This window comes from Vidua chalybeata, chromosome Z, assembly GCF_026979565.1.
Source record: "Vidua chalybeata isolate OUT-0048 chromosome Z, bVidCha1 merged haplotype, whole genome shotgun sequence".
In the NCBI taxonomy this organism is placed as follows: domain Eukaryota; kingdom Metazoa; phylum Chordata; class Aves; order Passeriformes; family Viduidae; genus Vidua; species Vidua chalybeata.
The window spans coordinates 41,314,866-41,340,729 of record NC_071570.1 but is presented as its reverse complement, the minus strand read 5'-3'; the positions used below and the strand labels follow the sequence as shown (position 1 = coordinate 41,340,729).

The window sequence follows — 25,864 nt, the reverse complement described above, 5'->3', positions numbered from 1 at the left end:
ACAAATGTTTGCAGCCATCATGTTGCACACAACCCCTCAATGGCTTTGCAGCTGGAGTGACAGGGAGGCAAAGGGGGGCACAGCAATGTGCCTGCACAGCAGGGACCTTGCCAGTCCCTGCTGGCATCTGGACAAAGGATGCTGCAACCTGCAGCCATGGTGCTGGGTGTGGAACATGCACAGCCCTCCCGGGCTCAGCAGCACACAGCACACTGGGAAATGTAGTCCGGCTGCATCACCTGGACTGGGTGTCACTGGACATCACCAGGCTGGGGCTGAGACTTACTACCATGGGCTCCTCAAACTGACCAGGCCTCCTATCACCGTGTAATGGCCCTTGCTGGGCCGTCATCTCTTATTTCCTACAGAGCAGAAGCATTAGATGTTTTTCAGGGAACAGTTGTCTCATAAACAGGGAGCTGGGGAACATACAGGACTTGGGGGTGGAGATCTGCAGGGTGATGTGTGGTAGTATGGGAAAAGAGCAGAGATCTTCTGGCACAGAAGGAAAGAGGATACTTGGAACCAAGAGACTGCACACACATTCTGCATACAAGCACCAAAGGGAGTAATTTGAGTCAGCCAGTGCTCTTTGTCCTGCTCACCCCTGTGTCTGCACAGCCCCTACAGGCTGGAAAACCCTCACACACTTTAGCCTTGTGCCTGCTCTGGCAACACACCCCTGGCAGCAGCAGCCATTGATTTTCCAGAGCATTTGCAGAGAAAGAATCTCAGGTATGGATGGGCTCTTGCACATGGGTGCAAAGGAGGGGACTGCTCAAGTTCTGGCTCTGGGGCTCTGAGTAGGGCAAGGCTTTGGTCAGGGTGGATTACTGTTGGCTCACCCAATCAGAGCTGTCCTGCAAGGACCCCAGTGCCACAGTGCTGTTGTGGAATAGAGGTGGGAGTGCAGCAAGGACCAGGTTTCCTGTGTGGAGAGATCCTGCATCTCTCACTGCCCTGCACAAAGCCTGGCCACCCCACACCTGTAGTGTGCCCTGTTCCTTACAAGATAACTCTGCACTTCCACAGCTCCAGCCTCCATAGGCCAGCTGAAAGCTCCCACCCCTGCTTTGCCTGGGTGATGAACCATTCCCAGCAGACAGAGTGAAGATGTTTACTAATCCCTGAGCCCTTTGCCTGCAGGAGAGAAAGGATGTAGAGCCCAGAAAGAGAAGGGCAAGGAGGACAAAGCCCCCCTCCTCTCTCCCTTGCAGATTCACGTGAGCAAAGTACAGCCAGGGAGACCTCCTTCCTGCTTTTCCTCACCAGGGATTGAGGAGCTTAATTCAGGGTTTGCTGCAGGCTCAGCCCAGCCTGACTTTGCACTCAGCTGCTTAGTGTACTTGCCTGCACCATGGGAGGGATTTGGGGCACTGGAGACTTTTAGCCATGTCTCAGCTCAGCCCTGCTGTGCCAGGCAGGAGCAGAGCGTGATGGAAATAGCACAGTAGAGTTACCAGTGCTGATGAGAGAAGGGACTGCAAATCCTGCAGCAGCAATTTCCACAGTCAGAGCCATCTCCAGGGCTTTAATTTATCCGTTACAACTTAATTGGATGTAAACCCAGTCACTTGTGAGCAGCAGAAGCTCTGATCAGGCAGTGGTCCTGAGTTTCTCTCTTCAAGATGCCTCCCCAGGCCTCCCCATCCCTGTTGCAGTGCCTTGACCATCAGGAATCTGCTGCAAGTGGAAGGGAGAGGCTCTCCTTGTTGCCCCAGGTAAGCTGGCTGTGCTCCTCTGAGCAGTGTCCCACACCACTGAGGAGCTGGTCATTGGGCTGTGGGTGTATCAGTATGCTCACATTTCAGGTGCCAGGGCTAAGCCCAGGTAGGCACCCACTGCCACCCATCTGAGCAGCTCCAGCTGGACACCAGGGTAGGAGGGCACAGACTGCAGCCTCCTGTTCCCATGTGCAGATGCTGTTCTCTCCTCTCCTCATGGAGCTGCTCCTGTCATTTTGTCAGGCTGTTGTCAGCAGGACTGACACTTGAGGCTGAGGAAACCTAAGAACGTGACCTGTTGCACAGCACTCTACCCCATCGCTGCAAAAGCCTCCCTGACACATGCTATCTAACACCCTGACAGGCTGGAGTGGTACTGGTGAGGAAAAGGATGGCTCAGACCCCATGAGACAGGGACTGGCGGAGCCCTGTCCCTAGGCTCTGCCTCCCTACATGTAAGGAAACTTGCCCTGCACAAACCCACTCCCTCTGCAGGCCTGGAAGAGCAGGAATACCATGAATTCCTAGGGGGAGGGCAGGGCACTGTTCCCATTACAAATAAATGGGAGGCTCAGTTTCCTGCTCTAGCCCACAGGGTTATTCTCCCTCCTGAGACAAGGAAGAAAACCGAGCTCATGGTCCAAGGTGTTTATGTTGTGCTTGGTGGCACCTGTAGCCAAGCACTGGCAAAAAAAAAAATGCCACACCAAGAGATATTCTATGTGGCTGCTTTTCCTAGCAGGAAAATCAGCCAGAGTGGTGCAGGGCATGTGCAGCCAGTCCTACCACACAGGGAAACAGCTGGAGCAAAGCTGTTTGAGTGGATCTGGAGAGTCAAGTTTGTGTCAGTGCCCAGAGAGGTGGCTGGGGCAGGGCTGGGCCAGCACAAGCAGGTGGATGCCAAGGAGAGCATCAGCAAAATGTGTGGGACTGAGCAAGGGCAGATCCAGCTGCAGAAAGTCCCTGGGCAGGAAGGACGGGATGGATCAGCCTCAGAGCAGGCAAAAGGCCTGAGGCAGGAAAGCAGCAAGCAGAAGAAAACCAGGGGGAAGTGGAAGAGCTCAGGAAAACAAGGAAGGCAAGAGGGTGCAACAGGCACCAGGCATGCTGTCACAGAGAGGCTGCACTTCCCTGCTCCTCTGGAAGACAGCTCTACTGCCCTTGGGACACCACCCAGGTTGGGTGCACGGAGAGAATCAGAGCCCCTGATCCAAGGGGCAGGGATCCAAGCCTATACCAACGGGGCTCAAACTGCCAACAGCTACTTGTATGGGGAACTGGTCCCACGACACTGTATAGGGTGGGGCTGGCTATATGGAGAGATCAGATCTCCATGCCTTTTGTCCATCCATCAGGGACTGGGTGCTATGAAGACAAAGAGAGTCCCATAGCTAAAAGGGGAATCCCGGCAGGGCCCAGGGAAGAAAGAAAGTTCCGCACCTACAGTGTGCATCCAGGTGGGACACAGGGGAGGAAGACTTCCACGCCTGTAAGGCGCATCCAGGGGTTGGGGACAGTCAAAGCCCTCTGTCCGTGGGGTGTGCCCAAGCCCTGCCCCGGGATCTCAGGGCCTCACAGCACACCCTGGCGCGTAGGGAGACGCCCTCTCGGCACTCACCGGAGGCCGGCGCCGGTGGATGCGGACATCGGGGCGTGCGGGACCCCGCGCTGCCCGCCGGGGCGGAGCGGGGCAGGGCGGTGAGGGGGGATCTCCTGCCGGGCTCGGCGGCGACGCCGGCGGGTCCCAAGGAGTTAAGGGCTGTCTCCGCCCCAGCCCCGCCCCGCCGGTGCCAGCGCTCGGGGCGGCGGAGGCGCAGCGCCGGGCCGCGGCAGGGGTCGGGGGGGCGCCGGCGCCGGGCCATGAGCGCGGAGTGCCCCGGAGCGCCGCCCGCCCCGCGCCGCCGCCGCCGCCGCCGCCGCCGCCGCTAGCATCGCCCCGGGGGCCGGGAGAGCGGCGGCGCCCCGTCGCGCGGCTGCCCCGGGGAGGATGTGAATGGCGCTGGGGGTGCTCGGCGGGACCGACATGGAGTGGGAGAAGCTGCCGCGGCGGCCCGGGGATGGCGAGGGGGAGGCGGCGGGGCCGTGGCCGGGCTGCGGGCGGCTGCGGCCCTCCTCGTACCGGGCGCTGCGCAGCGCCGTCTCCACCCTGGCGCGCATCGACGACTTCTACTGCGAGAAGATTGGGGCCGGCTTCTTCTCCGAGGTCTTCAAGGTGTGTGGGGCGGGAGCGGGGATGGCGGGCCGCGGGGCATCCCGCCGGGATCGGGCGTCCCCCGGGACCGCGGCAACAGCGCGGCCCCGGCCGCGCCCTCGGCTGAGGACTGTGATCCCCCCCTCCAGCCCCAGCAGCCGGGCGAGGCTGGGGGCTGTTCGAGGCGATGCCGTGCGGAGGGGACGTGGGGACTCCGCCGTTCGCCCCGTCCCGGCCGGGGCGTTGTGCCTCCATCCCGCCGAGCAGGGGGAGGGGAGCGCCGGCGCTGTTTACAGCCGGGGAGTCTGAGCGCTCCGAGCTCTGCCCCGTGGGTTGCGCGGGGGGTCGGGTGGCGGGCAGCCGAGCCCCGGGGACCCCTGTCAAAAGGCTGGACAACCGAGCCCGCCCGGGGTGTGCCGGTGGCAGGGAATCCAGGTAGTGTTCCTAGCCACTCCAAGGTGATGTCCGGCGTTGCCGGGCCTGCTGAGCAGGTGATGTGCAGGATTCCCCACGAAGGTGTTTGGATGTGGGACAGGGGTGTGATGCCGTAGAAGAGCACGGGGCTGACTCCTGGCTGAGCCTCCAGAGCTGCCTTTGTCCTCCATCCTCTCTGGTACTGTCAGGTTGGGGATGCTGTGTGCGGCCCATGCCCAGGATAGGGGTGTGTGAGTGCTGGTGGGGAGCTCAGTGTCTCCAACAGTGAGACAGAGGTGCATGGTGGCAATATCCTACCAGGCCAGTGCACTGCTGCTGGGGACGAAGGGCTGTGCCTCACTGTCACCACTGCCTCTCCCGGCAGAGGGGAGGTGTGTGCATGTGTTGTTTTGAGCCTCAACATCAGTTAAGGTACCAGAAGCCACTGGGCTAGGACTGCCCTTAAGTGGTGATCTAGTGGCTTTATGTCCCTCAAAGAGTGGCTTAGGGCTGGGCACAACCCCCGCTACCTGCCACCACAGTCACTGAGGTCACAGGCAGCACAACCATTAGGGCATTCACATCCTGGCAGTACCCTGGGGTCCTTCTCCAGCCCTGACACCATTCCCCACTCAGCAGAGAGACCCCAAGACCCGTTTCCTCTTCAGCCACAAAAGAGGTGTCCAGTGAGGGGCCATAGAGAATGTGCATAAAGGTCCCTCTCCTCCATGCTCCCTCCTGGAGCTCCCAGTGGAGCCATGACCTCCCTGCTGGCTGGGTTCTTGCTATTGATCTCTGGCTTAGAGTGCACAGCAGCACCTTGGAGCAGAGGGAGGCATTTAATAATGTCAAGCATGGATATGGCTCTTTAATAATGGATATTCCTGTGTCTCAGCAAGGCCATGGCCTCTTCTTGCCTCTTTGTTTTTCCAGTCTCTATGGGAGCCACAAAATGCTCCTTCTCCCATATGTTGTTTAGGTTCTTGTGGGGCCACTGGCATGTAGGATTTGGGGGACTGGCAAAGGTTGAGGGGTGGGAAGGGGATCAGGATCAGTAGTCGACATGTGGTGGCAAGGAAGCAGGAATGGGAGGGGGCCAGATGGGGCTTTGTGCTCATGTGTTGGGTTGAGTCCAAGAGCTCAGAAGGATGGTGGGGTAAGCCTGAGATCTGAGCTGGGGTTTGGCCACCAGAGCTTGCAAGGAGAACAGAGCTTGGCAGGGCAGCCCAGGACCCATTTTCCTCCCACCTCTCTTGTTCCTTCTGTAGCTTTCCAAGGCTGTGGGCACTTGAATCTGCTCTATGTGGCTGCTGAGCCGTACGTCATTCCAGCCTTGGTGGGTGAGGGGGACAGGGAGGGGACCTTGACATCTCTGCCCCTGTACAGGTAGCTCAGTCCTGGTGTGGAGCTGAGCCAGGGTCAGGCAGGGTGCTGACAAGCATCTGACTGGCTTCTCAGCATGAAAGCCAAAGGGCTCAGTGTATCCAAGCCCTGGTGTCCCAAGCTAGCCCCTCCAGTCAAGCACCTCTCTCAGAAAGGCTGTCCAGAGCAAACAGGAGACACCAGTGACAAGAAGCTGCTATTTTTCATGGCGCTTGTTCATAGCTGATCCCCCACTCTGCTGCAGAGCAGGGCTGTTTTCCCTCTGGAGCAGCTGGTTCTCATTGCCTTTCCCTGTGCAATTTCAGAGGCAATAGCCCCCCCATTTTCTCAGATACACAGACATTGCAGGAAGCCACCTCTCTATTTCCAGTTGACTGAGCAGAGTGAGCCAGGTCTGTTTGTGCCAGGCATTTTCTTCAGCCCTTAAACCACTGTTGCATCTCTTCCCCAGATCCCTCTCTTACTTTCCCATGTGTTGTCTGCAGCAGACACAGGGGCTGTGGGCAGCATCCTTGGAGCTGTATTCAGAGGCCTTCACTCATCTGAATCTCAGCCTCATGCCCTGATGTTGCGCATCCTCTTGGAAATGCCATCTCCCAGGGTGCAGCTCTGTGATGTGCTCTGTCCATCGCCCCATTTCCATGGCATTGTGTGTGTGTGTGTGTGTGTGTTTGTGTGGTTCAGCAGCTCCCAGCATGAGCAGAGCTCAGGATAGGGTTTTGACATCACTGTCACTTGCCCATCTCTGCTCGCTTCCCCGCCAACCTTTGGGGTTTTCTATTTACTTCCAATTTTCCAGTGCAACTAATGGAGCAAGTCCCTTCCTCTTATCTGCTGCCCTTCATCAGGGACCTTGCCTTGTTTTACACAGCAGAATGAAGCAGTGTGACACTGATGGGGAAACTAAGGCAAGCAGGGAGGAAGTGAATTAGCCAAGGTCAGCCAGCCATGGCAAGGCTGGGAGCAGCCCTGGCCCTGCAGTTGCCACTTGGGAGTCCTGGGCACAGGAAACGTGGTGTGCTGACCACCTGGAGAGCTGCCAGCCCCTCTCCTGCTCTGTCACAGGACATGCTCCAGGCTTGCCAGTCAGGCCAGCCCGTGATCTGCCACCACTGTGTAACACTGGCACTGACCCGGCTTCTGCTGTGCCCACAGTGCCACTCCTGGGAGAACAGGAGGTGGGGGTTGCTGATGCTCAAACACCCTCCAGGAGCAGATGCTTTGTCTCTTCCTCAGAGAAAGTCTGTCTTGACTGATTCTGCCTTTTCCATTTGATGAATACGTTTTCCAGTCCTACCCAGTTGTGTTATTGGGATTCCTGAGAGCTCAGATGCAGTTGTTGTGGGTGGCTGTGGGGTTACCAATAGCACTGCTAGTTCCCTTGCTCCCCTCCTGTCTTCCCCACAGAACTCTCTGGGCTGACAGGTGCAGGATGGTGTCCCTGTGTGATTGTGCCTTGCCTGTGTGCGGCAGGGGTCAAGGGAATATGCAGACAGTGGGGCTGTGTGCCAGGCCATCCCCAGTGTGGGCTGCAGGGGGGATGGCTGCTGAGACCTCCGGATGGGGGGATGTCAAGGAGCTTTGCCCCATGTCTAGATGGGAGTGCAGGCTGTGGGGAGGGAGCAGGCCATCTGCTTGCTCTGATTAGCATGCTTTTTAAATAAGACTCTAATTTCCGCTGTTAAAAGAGCTCAGATCCCTTGTGCCCAGCTGGGGCTGCTGCCAGCCCGGCCCATCCCCCAGCCCTGTGTGTTGGCGGTAGATGGGATGGGGACCAACGGCACCCTGGCTCAGCCGCAGTACCCCATGAAGTGCCCCGTGGACCAGCCATGTGGGATGACAGGGAGCATCCGTGAGGAGGGAGGACTTGCCTGTTTCCTGCCCTCCCCCTGCAGCCCCACAGGCTGCCCAGCTGAGCTAAGCTCCAGGGAATTTGCTGGGATTCCTGGGCACCATGCCAGAGTGCATGAGAGAGGCGAGAGGGGACACCTTCCTGCCCGAGGAGGTTGTGCTGCCTGCTGCCTTCTCTGGATGTCGGTGAGGGAGGAAACCTCCTCAGTAGCTTCAAGCCCCCTGCAGTCATGGCTCATGCCCTTTGCTGCTGTGTCTGTGTCAGAGGGTGGCCAGGGTGCTAGGCTGGTGCTAGCACCTGGACAGACTGGGTAAACTGGCCAGTGCTTGTGGGAGTCATAGAAAGGGAGTATAACTCCTTCCCTGCTGTCCCAGGTATGGGCTGGCCCTGCAGGGGAGATGGCAGAACGGGGTCTTGCAGGTGAGCTCATTGGGCAGCCTCAAGGACATCATGCCCCATGGGGATGGAGTCACGGAAAAAGACATTGGAGCAGGGCTGTACTGGACAAGAGCTCCTGGGATCCCCAGGATAATTCCTGAAGAAGCAGCTTTCACCAGACCTTCCCTCCCCCAGGCTGCCTCTCCTCCAGTCTTAAGGTGTCCAACCCCATGTGACTGCACTCAGCGTATTCCAATGGCAGTTGGCTTTTTAATGAGGAATTAAGCCACGGGCACCTCCCAGCCATGTGGGGCTGAGCTGATGTCCACCAGATGCTGCTCCCTGATGCAGGGCCGCCACTGCTGGCAGGGAGCTGGCCAGCCTTACGGCACATGGCCACCAAGTGCCAACATTGTGCATGCTGTGCAGCATTCCTGACATGGGCACGTGGCACCGGAGCCTTGCCGCCTCCAGTCATCCCAGCGGGAATGAGCCTGCCTGTGCCACTGAGCCAGGTCCTGCTGTCTGGCAGCTGCTGGTGCCAGCCAAACTGACTGAGCCAGTCCTGTCAGCCCCTCATGGCATGGGAAGGGAAGGAAGCACTGCCACCAGGAGAGCTAGGGCAGGAATGATGGGTTTTGCTGGGCAGCACCCAGTGCCAGAGGATTGGCAAGGCTGCGGATCCTGCTGGCCTTGTCCAAGCTCTGCCTTCCTCAACCCCTGGCTCCATGGGGAGCTGGAGGGACCAAGGGAGACTGTGCCCACCCTACTTTGGTCACACAGGCCACCTCCTTAAGCCCTGCACTGAAGTCTGGCTGAGAGCCCAGTTTCTGTTTCTGGTGCTGCCCTCAGCTGCCCCACCTACAGGGATGGGGTGGAGGAAAGATGGGTGAGATGGGGTGGGATTGCCCCTTGCCCTTGGTCCAGGTGTGACCAAGGAGTCCTAGGGTGTCAGGATGGCATTGGCAGCAGTTCCAGGTGCTGCTGTGCAATGGTGAGCAGGGTAGTGAGCACAGGAATGATTTGGAGCACCATTAGCACCTGCTGGGTGCTCCCCACAGCAGGCACTGCAGTTTAACCCTGGGACAGGCTCTCCCTGAGCCCAGGAGCTCAGTATGTCCGGTGCTCAGCAAGGAGGAGGCATGGGGAAATCCACCCTCCCTTCTTCCTGCAGCATGGTGGGGTGCCAGGATAGGGGCCTGTGGTGGCAGGTGTCCGGGGTGTCCCCTTCCCACTCGTCCAGGGTCCCATTCTGAGCTCTGCTGTCACGTGGCCCCTGTTGGTGTGTCAGGAGTGCCAGCTGGCTGTCTGGGGCTGGCTGGAGGTGACACAGGTGTAACTGGAGCGGGGTGCCCACAGGCAGGTGTCTGCTGAATTATTCAAAGCCTCTCCATGAGCTCAGTGAGCTGGTGGTGGCACAGCTTAGTTATTGCCTCTCACTTCCACTCTGACTGGGACTGGTTTGGCATCAGTGCACACAGACATGTAGAAGGACCTTCATAGAGCATTCATTTTCCCCAGAGCCTTTTGAAGGGATGTGCTGCTGCCCCATCCCCTGGGTATTTTCTGCTGGATAGATCCCTATCATGGCATGCACCCCAGGAGCAGTGCCAGCCATGGGGTGAGAGGAGAGCCCTGGAGGGGTCAGCATGCCAGCCTCCCTCTGTTGTGGTGGGGACAAGGGCCAAGCTGTGAGCAGGATAGGGATGCTGGGGATCCTGCCTCCAGCCAACACCTTGTGTTTTGCCTGGGAAGGCAATCCCTGATGTGAGGGGTGTTGTGGGGGTGTTGTGAGGCTGGCCAGGGGCTGGCACTGGCTCAGCAGCCTCAGCCAGCATTGACTAAAAAGGAGAAGAGCAGGGAGTTGACGGCAGCGCTGAGGAATGCCTGCGCCTCCGTGCACAGCTCTGTGTGTGCTGGGGGGCAGCTGGGATCCACTGGGTTGACCCCCAGGCAGCTGCTGCTCTGAGGCAGGATTGGCATCCCACCCCCAGCACCTGCTCAGGAGGGGACCCTCATCACTGGTTTGGCCCCCCCATAACAGTGCTAGGTCAGGGCATCCCATTTTCTTCCCTTGCCCTGCACATGCCAGGGAGCTGCAGATGGATGGGGTGTCCGTGCTTGGCCATGCTTCAGCTGCTGTTCTTGGTGGGGGACCAGGCACCCAGATCACATGACAGTGTTGGGCTGGGGCTGGCTAAATATACAGCTCATCTAGGCTCCATGCCCTGCCAGACTAGGGTCAAGCACTACAGCTGGCCACACCTAGAGTTGGTTCAGAGGGGCAGTGTACCCCTTCTTTTCTCCACCCTATGCTGGTAGGGTCTGGCTTGGTGTTGCTGACCCAAAACAAATCCTTCCTGATGCTCCCCAATACTGTACCTGCCTGTTATTACAATAGAGCTGGGCTCACAGCTTATGGGAGCTGTTGTTGCCTCTCAAGAGTTCAGGGCAGTGTAGCAGGGTGGAGGGAGCATGACAAGCCCCAGGAAGGATGGGGCTGTGTGTCATCAGTACTGGGAGTGCTTGGAGATGTGGGGAAAGTGCCCCCCTAGCACTAGTGGTCCCTGGGGTGTCATGGGATGCTTAGCTCTCCTCTCTGGGCTGGGGTGGGAGCTGGGTGAAGCCTGGTGTCCATGGGGGCTGCAGAGGTACGTGGGGCTCAGCTTTCCCTGCATCCCTCTCCAGGTGCGGCACCGCCAGTCGGGGCAGATCATGGTGCTGAAGATGAACAAGCTGACCAGCAACCGGGGCAACATGCTGCGGGAGGTGCAGCTGATGAACCGCCTCTCACACCCCAACATCCTCAGGTAGGACCTGCTTCCTCACTACTGGCCCCCCCTTTTCCCTAGCCTGGGGGTTTGGAGCTACTGCTGACACTAGATAAGCTCTTGGGGCTAGTCCCTGCCACAGCTACCCTCTATCTCGCAGGTTCATGGGGGTGTGTGTGCACCAGGGACAGCTGCATGCACTGACAGAGGTAAGAGTGTGGCAACAGCCATGAGTCTCGGGGTTCCTCCAAGCCTGGGGAAGGGACAGTGATACCTATGGGGACACATTCTTGGCCTGTGACATGTGCAGGCAAGGCCTACTGGGAGGCTATGGTGTGGGGTGGTTGGAGTATGCATTAGGATGAGAGATGGGTATCCAGTGTTATGGGGGGGAGGGATGCTGTGATGCAATGGCCGGGCTCTTCCCATCAGTACATCAACGGTGGGAACCTGGAGCAGCTGCTGGACAGCCCTGTGCCCCTCTCCTGGTCCATGCGTGTCAAGCTGGCCCTCGACATCGCCCATGGCCTACACTACCTGCACTCCAAGGGCATTTTCCACCGTGACCTCACCTCCAAGGTACAGGATGTTCCAAGGCACCGCATTGCCCTTGTTGTCCCATACCCGTGTTGCAGCCTTGCTGCCCCAGACATGGAAGGCTGGGGAGCAGGAGGTTGTGATATGTTGGGGCATCCTGAAACTGGTGGCCAGGGAAGTAGGGCTGGTGCACTTGGTGTGACAGGTCCTCCTGTGCCCACAGAACTGCCTGGTGCGCTGCGAGGCCAGTGGCTACACAGCTGTAGTGGGTGACTTCGGCTTGGCAGAAAAGATCCCCACCTACAGGTACGTGGGCAGCGTCCACCTGTCCATCCCCATCCCTGGAGCCCACTCAGAGCAGAAGCTGGAGAGGGATGGACATTGGGGATGCAGCTAAAAGGGTAGAAATGGGGGTGGTGAGATACTTCCTGGCAGGGGGGACTCCAGAAGCAGTTTGGGAATGGCTAGGAGGGGATGGAGAAGGGGGTGGTGTGACCTGGGGAGAGATGAGTTTGTAGAGTGCATGGAAAAGGCTTAGCTCAGGAAGGGAGATGGAGATGGTGATCTGGGCTGCTGCAGCAGGAGGATGGGAAGTTGGACATTTGGGGAACTGGGCAGCCTCTGATATTCCACCATGTCTCCCAGTGAGGGCAGCGAGAAGGAGCCGCTGGCCGTGGTGGGCTCCCCTTACTGGATGGCACCTGAGGTGCTGCGTGGGGAGATCTACAACGAGAAGGTGAGGCTCTTCTTCACCTGAGGTACTGTGTGGGGCTTTACTCAGGCTTGTTCTGCCAGTGGTTTGCAGAGCTTGCAGTCCTGGGGTGCACCTAGAGGGAAGGAATTGGGCATCCCTCTGGTGAGAAGGTGCCAGACCCCCCGTGTGGCTCTAGAGGGAGGAGAAGAGCTGTGGCCTTGCAGAGTGGTGAGCACATCACCTCGAGGTTGCAGGGCACCCCCATGACTCCCCACTCTCTGCAGGCTGATGTGTTTGCATATGGCATCATCCTGTGCGAGACCATTGCTCGTGTGCCAGCTGACCCTGACTACCTGCCCCGCACTGAGGTGACTCTCTGGGATGGGAATAGGGGAGTTGTGGGTAGTAGCACTGAGGCTAGGACCACTTCATCAAACAAGGGGGGGTCATTCTGTGTTGGGCAGAAACCCATGTGCAGGATTGGTCCCACATCTTAGGGCCGGGGTGCTGTGTTCCACTTGCTGCCCAGGGAGGGATGGTCTCTGCCAGTAACCGCAGAACCCATAGTGAGCCTGAAAAGGAGAACAGGGCAGTTGGATTCAGGCAGAGACCAGAAGCGGTATCTGTGTCCTAGTATCCCCCAACCTTAGCCCAGTTTGGGGTGACATCAGTGTGCTCCCCTCCTGTGTCCCCACTGGGGTGCTTCCAGGTCCACCGTCCTGCATGACAGTGCAGGGGGGAGGGGGCCAGCCAGTGCTGGGTCCCCTGGGCCTTGTGGTGCCACAGGAGACCCAACCTTACTCTTCTTCCTTTCCCTGGTGCAGGATTTTGGTCTGGATGTCACCACTTTCCGCACCATGGTGGGAATTGACTGCCCAGCGGCCTTCCTCCAGCTGGCTTTTCACTGCTGCAGTGTGAGACTCCCACCTCCACCAACTGCCCTTCCCGGCCAGGGCAGGCAGGCAGGACAGGCTGCCTTGCCTGCTCACAGGGCGAGCAGGGAGCTGCCTCTGCTGTGCAGGGCTCCCTGGGGTGCTTGAGGAGGCACAGACCTGATGAGGAATTCCTCCTGCCCACAGATGGAGCCCACCTCCCGCCCCTCATTCCTGGAAATCACGCAGTGCCTGGAGAGCATCCTGCAGCACCAGCTGGGCGCCGAGGGTGCCAGGGCCACCCTGTTCGGCACTGGGGAGAGTCTGCCTGCATCTGGAACCGCAGCCACACTCAGTGGTACGTGGGCGCCTCGGGGACAGGCCATAGCAGGGTGTAAAGATGGGGGAGTGTGGGGTTTCCCATCCCACCCCATCAGCTGTAGGGGAAGGAGACAGGGGTGTGTGAGGTCTGCAGGATAGAGCTGGTCCCTGTTCCTCCCTTGGGGTGCGCCCCCACGTTGTTGGGTGCCCAACACCCGGTAGCACCCCACATGGGCAGCTGCTGTCTGCTGGTGAGACTCTCCTGTGCCCACGCCCAGGAGTGGCCAGGAGGTCAGCCAGCCACACCGAGCAGTCGCCCCTGCATGAGCTGGGGACGCAGCACCTGCAGCCAGACCAGCGCCTGTCCCGCAGCCAGTCTGACATGTTCCCTTCCAAGTCGCCCGCCCTGCTGTGGCCGCTGGAGCCTTATAGTGGGGCCAGGTCCAAGGAGACATCCCCCCGTGTCAACCCCTTCTCCCAGCGTGAGGACCTCAAGGGGGGGAAGATCAAGCTCTTTGATACACCGAGCAAGTCGGTCATCTCGCTCACCTTCGACCTGCCGCCCCCCGCCCCGCTGCAGCTCAGCAACCCTGTGACACCTGAGCCCGCCGTGGAGGTGCAGTGTGACTTCTCAGCACCCACCACCAGCCCCCGCAAGTGCCACTCTCTGCCCTCCTCTCCTGAGCTGCCCCACCGGGGGGGCCTGGAGCTGGGTATGGGGTCCTCTCATCCCACTGACGACCCCCAGCCCCACACCCTCCTTCCTCCCCCAGCGTGGGGAGGAGCCTCTACCCCCAGCTCCAAGGCGGAGGAGTGGATAGACTGTGGCCCAGACAGCTCTGAGCCGGTGCAGCCCACCCCACTGCCCCTCAACAGCAACTTCATCTGCACCGCATCCTCGGGCACACGGGCCTGGCAGCCAGACGTGCGGGCCCCCAACAGGCTCCTCATCAACAACAACCACATGATGGTCAGCAAACCTCTGGCCTGGGGCAGTGGGCTGGAGCACGGCTTCTCTGAGCTCAGCATCTCCTGTGCAGCAGCGCTGGAGCGGACGGAGCACTCAGCCATGCTGCCTGGGCACAGCTCTGGTGCCATGCTGGAGCAGGACGAAGTGCTGCCCTGCCCTGGCTGCTGCCTGAGTCCCTTCAGCTTCAGCTTTGCCTCCATCTGCCACCGGCCAGCGCCCAGCCCGCCCCGCTACCAGAACCTCAACTGCGAGGCCAAAAGCCTCATCTGCCACGATCGGGGCCAACACCAGAAAGCCCCGGGGCCCGTGCTGGCTGAGCCCAGCCTGAAGCTGCCGGAGGCACAGTCCTAGTGATGGGGACCCTGGGGAGTGGGGCTGAATCCAGCTGCCCCTTGCACCCCTCTGCAGCCACAGCACTGGGCAGTGCAGGAGCCTGGCACATCCCCACAGTCTGCCATCACTCAGCACATGGTGGCCACCAGTGGCCATGGTGCCAAGTGCTGTGGCTGCCATGGTGCCGCCCAGGCACTCAGGCACCCACCCCACCAGGATCAGCCTTGGGGATCTGCAGGGAACCCTGGAGGTGGGCTGGGTCTCTGCTGGGGACCAAAGTGCAATAACACTGATGCCCCGAGCACTGCCCAAGCGGCAGGGCTGGTCCCCTGCGGGGGCCACAGGGCTCAAGCCCTGGATCCAGGACCCCCTTTCCCCAAGGGCTCACCCTTCTGCAGGATCTTGCAGAGGGGTATACAATGAGCCTGCTATCTTGGGAGAGCTGGGAGTTCCCTGCACCCAAGTGGGTGAGAGGGACTGGGTTGGGGTAGAGAGGTCAGTGTGTGTATGTGTGTTTTTGGGGATCCTGGGGGGCTGGTGGGTGAACCCATGTGGGTCCACAAGCATGGGGAACACAGCCAGTCCCTGACATAGGGAGAAGAGGGCAGGGGACCATAGAGGGGCAATGCCTGTGGGCAGTGCACGGGGAGGATTGCCAGCAGTGGGGTTGTCCCTGCCTGACCGATGCTGAGGATTGGGTGCTGAGTCAGCACAGTGCCTCACATCTCCCTGGCATGCAGGTTGGGGAGAAAGATGCTGGCAGAGGGGCCAGGATGCCATCCTGGCATCATGGGGATGGGGCCAGTGGGCAGCAAAGTTAGGCTGCCTGGCCCCCAGCAAGGGTGGGAGCCAGCTTTCCTCCCTCCTGCACAATGCACTGGCGAATGCAGAACTCTTTGTGGTTTTTATTAATAATAATTGCTAGTAATATATACCCAGCTTATTTAAAGTGATCATTAAAACCTGAATGTCCTAGCAACTCAGACTGCTGGTTCTGTCTCTTGGATGCACATCAGATGTGGGCCCAGAAGGTTGCATGGTCTTGCCTGAGCATTCTGGGGAACTCCTCCAGAACTGTAAACCAGCCTGGCTCAGCCCATTACCTCAACTCCTCTAAAGCACCCACCTTGATTGAGATGGCTTCAGACAAATTCCTTTCCATTATTTAGGTTCTTTGAGTTCATGCCTTTGAGTCTGTGTTTGCTGTGGTGTACAAGAAAACAAAGAGCAGACAAACTGGGTCTCTTTATTGCTATCAAGTGAGTTTAGCCAGCAGACAAGACAGATGAGTGACACATGCCCCCTCCAAAAAGCCTGCCTTTAACACCTTTTTGCTCTTCATGCAAGCTTACTCACACAGCAGTTCATCAACTATATATGGCACACACAATCTTATCATAAACCGAGAGCATTTTCGCCTGGTTGAACATAACTTCCTGTGCTCTCACCTGGCCACAGTGTTACATCAGGGCTGCTTTGTCTAATCTTCACATGCGCATGTGCGTAGCAGCTATTTAAAGTCCTGATGAGTTGTCTTGCAAAGCATCAGCCTGCTACAAGTGCCTGAGTTAACTTTTGCTTTTGAAAGGCCCAATCACACCACGGGACCCTAAAGGTCATTGCTCTACTTTCTAATTAGCGCAAAAAAAAAAAAAAATCCCTAAACGTCAGCACAGGCACCAGCCAGTTCAGGCTCGGCTTCCCTCCTTGGGTGCTGAGGCTTTGCCGAGGCCATTGAGTGCTGGGTTAAAAAGCCGTGACCAAGCTGCTCCTGCAATGGGGTCAGGTGGAAAATTCCTGCTGTGGGGAGGGGATTGTGGGGGGGTGGGGCTCTGCTATCCCCAGCTCCCACTCCTGACATGCCAGCACTGCATCTCTCTCCATGCTGGGGATGTGGCATGGCTCCAGCGCTGAGTATCAGTGCTTGATCCACTCTGCAGCAGGTTCCGAGCTCCCCACTGCCCACCAGCCATGGTGCTCAGGAAGATCCAAAGTGTCCCATGCAGGTGTGGGGTTGGCTGTGGAGCCTCTACCACTCAGCCAAAGCATATCAGCTGGAGGCAAAGGGCCGCAGAGCATCAGTGGGAAGGACCTGGGTGGCCCAGGGGCAGTGAGCTGTGGGAGGGAAGTGGTTGGCTGGAATGGATGGGACATCCTGGGTACAGCAAGGGTGGAGCAGAGGCAGTGCAGGGTGCAGGTGCTGCAAAGGAAAGCAGAGGAGGGTGAGGTAAGGTAAGGGGGAGATGCTGCCTAGCCTCCACCACATGCAACAGGGCTGGGAAAGCACCTCGCCAAGGGTTTTCCCCCATCTTGCCCCTTTGCTGAGCCACGGCTTCAGCTCTTGAGCTACCTTGGACCCAGAATGCCCATGACAGCAAAGGGATGGAGGCGGGCTCCATCCAGCACAGGGAGGTGACTGCATTCCTCTCGCTTTCCAAGGGAGAGGGGCTCACCATGCCCCAGGCAGAGCTGCAAGCCCCCTGCTTTCCTCCAGGCACACCCCACAGGGCCTGTGTGTCCCTGACTCAGCAGGACTCACCACAGCAGTGCTGGGGCCAGCAGCCACCATCACTTGAAAGGGAGGCTTGGCCCTGCTGCCTTCTCACAGATCCAGAGGTGCAGGTCACTGGGACCAGTGCACTGGGCAGGTTTGATGCTCCCACGGCTTATTATGGCACAGGTTCCATTTGATTTTGACTGCCATGGCCTGAATGGGGAAACAACACATCAGGCACTAACATGTTCTTTCTACAAACTCTGCTGAGGCAGCTGTGGCTGCTGACAATTGCCTTTTGTACACTGGCAGAGGAGGGGTTGGATGCTGCAAGCAAAAGGGGATCCGCCAGTCCTCCCCTACTGATTTCACAGGCTGAAGCCTCAGCTGAGGCATCCCTGCACTTCCTCGGGCAGGCTGAGAAACACTGTAAAAGGTTTGCAGTGCTTGCGACACTCCTTTAGCCTCCCCCCTCTCAGCTCCCCACTGCCCACCAGCCGTGGTGCTCAGGAAGATCCACAGTGTGCCATGCAGGTGTGGGGTTGGCTGTGGAGCAGCTTCGCTGCTTGGGGTTGTTCCATGCCTGCAGTGGGGAGCGCCAGGTCCTCCCTGAAGGCACGTGGATGACCAGAGGAGCTGGCCTGGGCCATGGGCACAGCTCCCATGGTAGGGCTGAGGATGGAGGGCCAGGTACCCAGAACCTGGCCAGACAGGTTTGTTCTTCCCCAGTGCTCTCAGACACTGCAAGAGGGAGTGGCAGTGAGCTGAGGAGGTGGTGCACGTGGCAGGGAGGAGCCCAGGATTCTCCACAGACAGGAAGGCTTGATCTCCCTTTGGAAAGGAATCAAGAAGGCATGTGGGGGATAGAGGTGGTGCTCAAACACCTTGCCTAGGACCCAAATAAAATTTGAGGTTTCTTCTGTCTGCTCTTGCTGCCTCCTGCTTCACATGCCCTGCATTTTACCCACCCTCTAGTCTTGGTTTTCCATTTGTGTGTCCTCTAAGCACCACAGCTCACCACTGCACCCACCTTCCCACAGTCCCCGCTGCTCTGATGCTCTTTGTCTCCCAGGGCCTGTGCCTGGAACTGGGTACTGGTGGGATTTAAAACGCTTCCTAGAGCCATGACAGAGGAGGGGAGTTTTGGGAAAAGGCAACGCTGTCACGTACCTTTCGTAAAGGGAGCCATCCACCCAGAACCAGGCCTCTGAGGCCCCCTCACCATCTGGGTCCTCTTCCTCCAGCCAGCCATAGTCGTACCAAGGAAAACTGCCCTTCTGCAATCCAATCCAGTATGGGACATCTGCATTCTTCAGGAAGGTCTGGAGAAGAAGAAAAAGTGCTTTTCCATGTTTTATTCCATGGCACCCATGTACAGCAGTACTATATACTTCACAGCAGGGTGATCATCTCCCAAAGGAGCCCCTGGGGCTGGAGCTTCTTGAAGCAGGACAGCTGAGCAGCCCTCCAGCCCTGCTCCAGCTTGGGAAACATCCAGGGATGCCAGAGCCTTTCTATCCCGTGTCAACCACCAGCCATGTGCTCCAGAGAACAGCCTTGCACCCTCCAATGTTTTGGCAGGACAGGGAGCCCCCAGAACCATGCTAGCCATCTGGGCACCTAATGGCTGGATACATCATCTCCTGCCCTCAGCTCCCCCAGCACCCTACCGGCACAGTCCAACGACTCCAGGATTTGGTGACCAGGAGCTGAGAATATGTCTTCTCACACTCATCTCTGCTGTCTTCCCATGTCTTCTTCTCTGAAGAGATGAAGAGGCACTTGCCCCTGTACAGCAGCCAGCCCGAAGGGCAGCAATCTGTGGATAGGGGCACAGCTGAGGGGCTTGCTCAGCCACAGGTACCCTGGGGGGGTAACACGGAACAGCTCCACACCTTCCCAGCAGACATCACAGGCTCAGTGTCTACTCCAGGCATTGCTTCAGCTCTTGAACCACCCTGTCCCACCATGTGGTCAAAAAAGCCAGTACTCGCCCCTTGGCACCTGCTGAGTGGTGCCAGTCACCTGGAGCACCCCCTCCCTGTTCCATCACCACCCTACCTATAGCTGTGCAGGAGCGCAGGAGGGCCACGGTACTCTCGCTGTTGTTGAGCCTCCCCTGCACCTCCTGCATCTCCCTCTCTGTCCTGCCCAGGACTGCCATGACGCGACGCAGCTCCGTGTTCAGTCTGTCCAGCTCCAGCTGGCTGATGTTGCCCTCGTGCCACGCTCGCTGCAGCTCTTCTCTGGCCCATGCCAGCTCCAGTTGTGTCTGCTCCAGGCTCTGCTCCCGTGCCCTCAGCTCCTGCGACAGGTGGTCCTGCTCGGATGCATGCTTGCGGGAGGAGTCCTGCAGACTGCGGGTGACCTGCCAGTCTGGGGACAGGGTGGGTGAGCTAAGATATGTGCATGGGACAGTTCGGATGTGGGACTGACCCTGCTTAAGGGAGGTGGGATGGGCAGGCCAAGGCAGGGAATTATCCATGATGAATTGGAAAGGATGGGAGGGAAGGACACAGCAGGGAAGTGCACAGTTAAGGGTTGGGCAGGATCTGGCAGGGGAGAGCAGGACAAGGCAGAATGGGGTGTAGGAACCGACACAGCAGGTTAAGGGCAGGGAGGGTGCAGCAATATGGGAAATGCCAGGATGGGAAAGAAAAGGAGCAGAAACAGAAGTAAGGTGAGGAAGAGGGATAATGGGAGGCAAAGGAGGTGCGAGGGATGTGCGAGGGATATAGGCCAGCTTGTGGCAGGCAGGGCACAGGGACTCAGCAGTGAGTGTGCATGAGCATGCCTCTGTTCACCCACAGTGCCCACCCCAGCCAGATGCCTCCCTGACCCAACCACTCTCTGCCCTAGATGTTCACAATCCCCCAACTCACAGCAAGCCCCCAGGGCCACAGTGGCCACCAGCAGCAGGCAAGTTGCCAGCAGACCCACAGGGATGCACCATCGACGGGACCAGCACCCTGCATGACACAACAGACAACAGACATCACCTTAAGAGCTGGAAAACCTGTGACAGTCCCCAGACCTCCTTCCTGGATACAGGTAGGAGAGTGGTGGCATGACAGCACAGATGGCATGGTGTGGGTGATGGGAGTGGGAGGACCCCCAAAACACCACCTACAACCCACACTAGAACCATCCTGGGTCTGCTGAAATCCAGGTGGATACTCACCTGAGTTGGGCTCTGCTCCATCCCCATCCTGCCCTGCCAGTGCCGGCTGCGTGTTCTCAAAGGGGCTCTCTGCCTCATTCATGCTGAAAGCTGTTGGAGGAAGGCAGGGGAGATCAGCTGAGGCTGTGGGGTTGGGCATGGCAGGGACAGCATGGCGGGGCCAGTGGGCTCTCACCTGCCTCCAGCGCCTGGCTGGCCATGCTCCGGCCTCCCATCACTTTGGCAAACCTCAGGTCAGCATAAAGCTGGGCCATGTGGGCAAACGCTGGGCAAGCCCTGAGCGTCGCTGGCTCCGGCTCCACCCTTGGGATGCCTTTCTGAGATGTCCCTGTTCCCGGTGATTGCGCCGTCTCTCGGAGGTGCAAATGAGAAGTGCAGCCAGCATCTGCAGAAGCAGAAGTTTGCTCTGCACTGTAGTAGATGGGACTAGTGAGGCACGGCTGCGGGGCCCTCTCATTGGTCCCAGAAACACCAGCCCGTCCCCTCCCACGCCCTAAAAGTGCTCATGGTCCCCCTAAGCACAGGGCAGGGTGAGGGCATCACAGCCAGGTGTCACTGCAAGAGCAAAGGATAGACCCAAATCTGTGAACTACGGGGCAGAGCATGCATCCTAAATACAGGAGCAAATTGCTGTGTGAATACCTCCACTTCGTGGAGGGCTGGAGGTATTCACAGATAGAGATTTCCTCTCCCAGCCTCTGAGAATGGGACTTTCCCCATCATGTATTTTGTTCCACTACCCCTCATCCCCTCCCTGGACCCCTCCAATGAAGACCCCAGCTTTGGCATTGCTCCAAAAGAGCCCCAAAGAGTTACAAAAATCAGTGACGTCCCCTTTGCCTTCCCTTCCCAAGACCACAATCCCAGCATTCACACCTTCTTGGTCCCTCCAGGCTCTCAGTGTGTCAGAGGTCTCTACTGAACTGCATCCAGAGAAGGGCAGGTTTCAGAAGGGATGCCCCCAAACCCTCCCACTGCTTTCCATTGCCTGCTACTGCGTCCCACTCCATTCCACTGCCTTGCCATTGCCTCCCACTGTCTTCCAGAAGGCCAGATGGGCACATCTGAACACAGCCAGTCCCTGGGACAGCACTGGAGGTGCACAGTAGTGTTGGTGGAGGACAGTGTTACACAGCCACTGTCCATCATTTCTGCAAGAGCAAAGGAAGGTCTTCCTCAGTGGAGAAAGGCAAAAATCAAAGCCAGCTTCAAAGGGGACAGGAAGGAGGTTTAGAAAGCTAAAAGTTGGGCAGTCTCTACTCAACCTCCTGGAAGAAAATGGAGCATATCCGCCTGGGCATACAGGGGCCCAGACCCAGGGAGGACATGCAGGGGAAAGGCCAGTGGCATTTATTGGGTGACTGCCCAATGTTCCTCCTACTGCTTGGAAGCACTAGCCTGGGGTCAAGGGGAAAGCAACAGGGCCATTTATCATGACCCTTCAGTGTCGGGGATGTGGTTTTCCACAGTGTACTTGGTGGCAGAATGGAGAGATGTGGCCATGATGAGAGGAGAAGTGAAAGCTTATACTGCAATGTGGAAGTCTCTTTAGGGCAGCGATGCTCAGATCCTGGAGCAGAGCACCAAGAAGAGGCAACCTCTATCCTGGATGGAGTCAGCAGGAGAGCTACCTGTTCCCAGCTGGAAGCCAGACCTGCTTTCCCCTGCCCTAGGAAATTTGATGAATTCTCTCTAGGCTGAACCCTACAGCTCTGCCCCATGCTCCAGCCCCGAGCTGCACTGCCCCAACGCCATCCCAGGGGACACTGAGCAGTTTTGGGGGGTGGAAGGAAGTGAGATGGTGGTGCCTGGCCAATGGCAGGGCGCCGGTGCCGTGGCCGTACTTTCCCCTCCGTCAGAACTCAGCACACTTCTGCTTCTGCAGAAACCAGCTGCAGTTTTCCATTGAAGCGGAGCAGAGCCCGCAGGGCCAACGCGGCCGCCCGGGGCATGGCCCAGAGTGTGGTCTATGCCGACCTGAAGTTTGCCGCGGGGCCCTCATCCACCGTCCCCGACGACGATGACAGTCCGTACGAGAACGTGCCGCTGGGGCCGGTGACAGCAGCGCCCAGCCCAGGTGGGAAGGGGCAGCAGCCGCTGTCGCGGGGAGGTCCCGGCGCAGGGCGGTGGCAGGGGACCACGGGGTGATGCCTGCGGTGCTCCTCTCTTGCAGGGCGCTGGACCCGGCGATGGCGCGTCCCCACAGCGCTGCTGGCAACCAGCCTGCTCCTGCTGCTGCTGCTGCTGGTGGCCGTCGTGGCCCTGGGGGCTTGCCGTGAGTCGGTGCCTGCCGCGGGCTGGGGGCAGCCGGAAGGGCGGCAGCAGGAGCGGGCGTCGGGCTGGGCGAGGGACTGGCTGCGGGGGGCTGTCAGGGCGGAGGCGTGCCTGGAGCTGGGGTCCGAGGCTCTTGCATGGCTACCACGAGCTGCCTCCCACTGCCTTTCCCACTACCTACCACTGCCTACCACTGCCTACCACTATCTCCCCTTGTCTCCCCTAGTCTTTTCCACTGCCTGCCATTGACTTCCCACTGCCTCCCACCCCTTCCCATGGTCTTGCCCCTTCGTCCTATACCTGCCAATCCCTCCCACTGCCTCCCACTCCGTGTCACTGCCTCCCGCTGCCTCTCACAGTCTTCTCACTGCCTAGTCACTGCCGTCTCACTGCCTTCCACTGCTTCTCAATCCCTCCCACTGCCTCCCACTCTCTATGAATGCCTCCCATTTCCTCCCACTGTCTTCCCACTGCCTCCCATTGCCAACCATTGCCTCCCATTTCCTCCCACTGCCTTCTACTCCTTCCCTAATTATTGCCTCCTAATCCCTCTGACTGCCTTCTCATCACTGCCTCCCATTCCCTCCCACTGACTTCCCACTGTCTTACTTTGCCTCCCACTTCCTTCCACTTCCTCCTACTGCCTCGCATTGCCTCCCCATTTTATTCCCACTGCCTCCTGCTGCCTTCCCATTGCTTCCCACTGCCTTCCACAGCCTTCTCATTGATTCTCATTTTCTTCCCACCGTCTCTCACTGTCTTGCAATGTCTCCCCTCCACTTGCCATCATTGGGGCTTCCGTTCCCTTCCCACTGGCACCCACAGGACAATCTCCACCCACAGCCAGATACTCTTATCCCTACTCTCACCTGCAAGAGGCATGCCCCAAGCAGGGCCCAATGCCCATGTCCAGCTCACCCACCCTGTCCCCAGACTGGCAGGTCACCCGCAGTCTGCAGGACTCCTCCCGCAAGCACATGGCCGAGCAGGGCCGCCTGTCACAAGAGCTGAGGGCACGGGAGCAGAGCCTGGAGCAGACACAACTGGAGCTGGCATGGGCCAGAGAAGAGCTGCAGCGAGCGTGGCACGAGGGCAACATCAGCCAGCTGGAGCTGCAAAGCAGGAATGCTGAGCTGGGGCATACCCAGCAGGAGCTGGCTATGTTGCAAGAGGAGATGCAGGTGGTGCAGGGGAAGCTCAGCAACAGCGAGAGGAATGTGAGGAGCCTGCTTGCCTGCGTGAACACAGGTAGAGCATGACATGGTTGGGGCACAGGAGATGCTGCTGCGAAGATGCAGAGGCTGAACTCAGCCAGGCTGAGCTCCCCATCCATAGAAGGATGAGCACCTGAGCTGTGCCCCTGCCCCCAGATTGCTGCCCCAGGGGCTGGGTACTCTTCAGGAGCAAGTGTCTCTTCATCTCGGTGACAAAAAAGACCTGGGAGCAGAGCCAGGAAGACTGTGCAGGGAGATTTGCTCAGCTGATGGTCCAAGATGACTGGACACCACTGACAGTGCCGGTACAGAGCAGGGGGGTTGTGATACCCCAGGAGGGTGGCGCTGGGCAGAGCCCCACAGGGCCAGCTGCAGCAGTATCTGTGGAGGTGCCAGGGTGGCACCATGAGCCCCAGATTCCCATCCTGGCAGTCTGATGGGAGAAGCACAGCCAGCCCTGGGGTTCCTGGGCACCTGGCAAGTGCTGGTCATGAAGTAGGTGGTTGACAGCTTCTCTCCCCCCTAGTATTTTGTGCATGCATCTAAGGCATACTACTGGATTGGAGGAAAACCTTTTTATACGGCAAGGAGATCTATGCGGATGGACAGCAAACCCTTGTAAGTGCAAGAGTCCTTGGCATAAGCACCTGCCCTTTTGCCAAACTAAAGAGATGCTGTTTTGCCCCTGTAACACCCTTCAATAAAAGGGTTGATGCACACCTATGACCAGTGTCCCAAGGGAGGGGGGATGAGGGTAGAGCCAAGCTGTGGGGTGCAGTGCCAAATTTCCAAGTGGCAGAGAAGAAGAGCAGGAGGAGGAATGTGACACTTCCTAAGGCTGATCTCTGTGCCAGGTACCTTGCCTGCCCCAGCAGCACCGGGATCTATGGGAAGTGGTGTCCATGGTGAGGAGGTTGTCACTGCTGCCCTGAGATGTGCTCTCTTTCCTAGGAAACGCCCTACTTCGAACTGCTGGTCAGTAGTTAATGGGGAAATGTGGGGTATGCGGTGTGACAATCTCTACCAGTGGATCTGCGAGAAATCCCCAGAGCTGAGCAGTGCCTCTGAGACTCTACCTCCTTTTCTGACCAAGGACTGACTGCTGCCACCCCCCTTCATCATTGGACTCAGGAACCGGACCTGGGTATGCACCCTGAGATCCTGTCCCCGGTGCATGCTTTGCCTCAATTGCGTTGCAAAACTGCTGGGGAAAAATGTCTCTATTTCGAAGCAAGGATTATGGAAAATAGACCTTATTCCCCTCTCCCACACTCATGCAAACATATATTATACTGCTTTGTACTGTGCCACTGCATGTCCCTGTGTGCCCTGGCCAATGCAGCTCTGGCCCAGGTCTCCAGTGCTGAGCCCAGCTCTCACCTTCTTTGTTACCCCAAGGCTGCCAGGCGTGCAGGATCTGCCATTTGCATATTTTTGGAGCTGGGGAATGACACACTGATGTCCTCAAACTATCCATTTTGGGGAGACCTGTGGATTTACAGCCTGTCCCTTCTCTCAGCATTCACAGCTCTCATCCTGCCCTTTCTTCTGCCTTCATCACCTGCCCAGGGCTTTGTGTTGGGTCCTGCCTGGAAAGGGTGCTGACAGTGAGGCCATCAGCATGAGAAAATGCTGGGAAGCCCAGAGACCATATAGGAAGTGGGGGAGTGCTGGGGAGCTTTGAGAACATTGTGGATGAATGAGGAAACTCTGAAATCATGGGAGGAAAATGAGAGCAATGAAGAGCCCTAAGACCGTGGGAGTTGAATGTGGGAATCCTGAGACCGTGGGAAAAAAAGGGAGTGCAGTGGAAATGCAAATGAGGGTGGTCCTGGAAAAATTGAGGTGTACTGATAAGACAGTGGGAGAGAGGAAGGAGTACTAGGGAGACTTGGGAACATGGGGAAAAGCAGAGACCCCTCCCACCAAGGGGAAAGATCCCTAAGAATGTGGTGGGACCTTATCTGCCAGATGGTGATGAGACACCCAGTACAGGACCCATTTGGGGTGTGGGGGGAGTCCAGAAGCAGCACTGACTCTCCATGTCTCAGTCAGTGTTTCTGCAGAGAGAGGAATGTGTTTACAACCATTTTGCTAAGCTGGACCTGAGACAGCCAGTATGGCTTCACCACAAGTCCTGCCCAACCAACCCAGTGGCCTTCTACAATGGAGTGATTGCATCCGTGAACAAGGAAAGGGCTACACGTGTCTTCTATCTGGACTTCTGTAAAGCCTTCAACACAGTCCTCCTCTGAATTTGA

At 58.2% G+C, this 25,864-nt stretch overlaps 3 protein-coding genes across 3 annotated transcripts; 2 read left to right on the top strand and 1 right to left on the bottom strand.

Annotated features, from left to right (window-relative positions):
• Positions 1–3,630: 3,630 nt before the first annotated feature.
• Positions 3,631–15,423, top strand: TESK1 (testis associated actin remodelling kinase 1). Its single transcript, XM_053932795.1, has 10 exons — positions 3,631–3,936; positions 10,631–10,752; positions 10,874–10,922; positions 11,146–11,292; positions 11,474–11,556; positions 11,896–11,986; positions 12,229–12,312; positions 12,769–12,858; positions 13,024–13,174; positions 13,416–15,423. Exons 1-10 carry the CDS (start codon positions 3,718–3,720, stop codon positions 14,456–14,458), a joined length of 2,079 nt encoding a protein of 692 aa, XP_053788770.1. The 5' UTR covers positions 3,631–3,717; the 3' UTR covers positions 14,459–15,423.
• A 1,153-nt stretch (positions 15,424–16,576) lies between these two features.
• On the bottom strand, positions 16,577–20,369 carry LOC128781889 (B-cell differentiation antigen CD72-like). The gene is made up of 8 exons (XM_053931902.1): positions 20,291–20,369; positions 20,116–20,205; positions 19,817–19,903; positions 18,996–19,310; positions 18,605–18,753; positions 18,105–18,256; positions 16,980–17,147; positions 16,577–16,640 (listed from the first exon to the last, which is right to left on the bottom strand). Exons 1-7 carry the CDS (start codon positions 20,367–20,369, stop codon positions 17,009–17,011), a joined length of 1,011 nt encoding a protein of 336 aa, XP_053787877.1. The 3' UTR covers positions 16,577–16,640; positions 16,980–17,008.
• A 1,561-nt stretch (positions 20,370–21,930) lies between these two features.
• LOC128781888 (B-cell differentiation antigen CD72-like) lies at positions 21,931–24,702 on the top strand. Its single transcript, XM_053931901.1, has 6 exons — positions 21,931–22,192; positions 22,289–22,390; positions 23,323–23,637; positions 23,760–23,908; positions 24,130–24,221; positions 24,555–24,702. The coding sequence occupies exons 1-6, from the start codon at positions 21,931–21,933 to the stop codon at positions 24,700–24,702; spliced, it is 1,068 nt and encodes a 355-aa protein (XP_053787876.1).
• Positions 24,703–25,864: the final 1,162 nt, after the last annotated feature.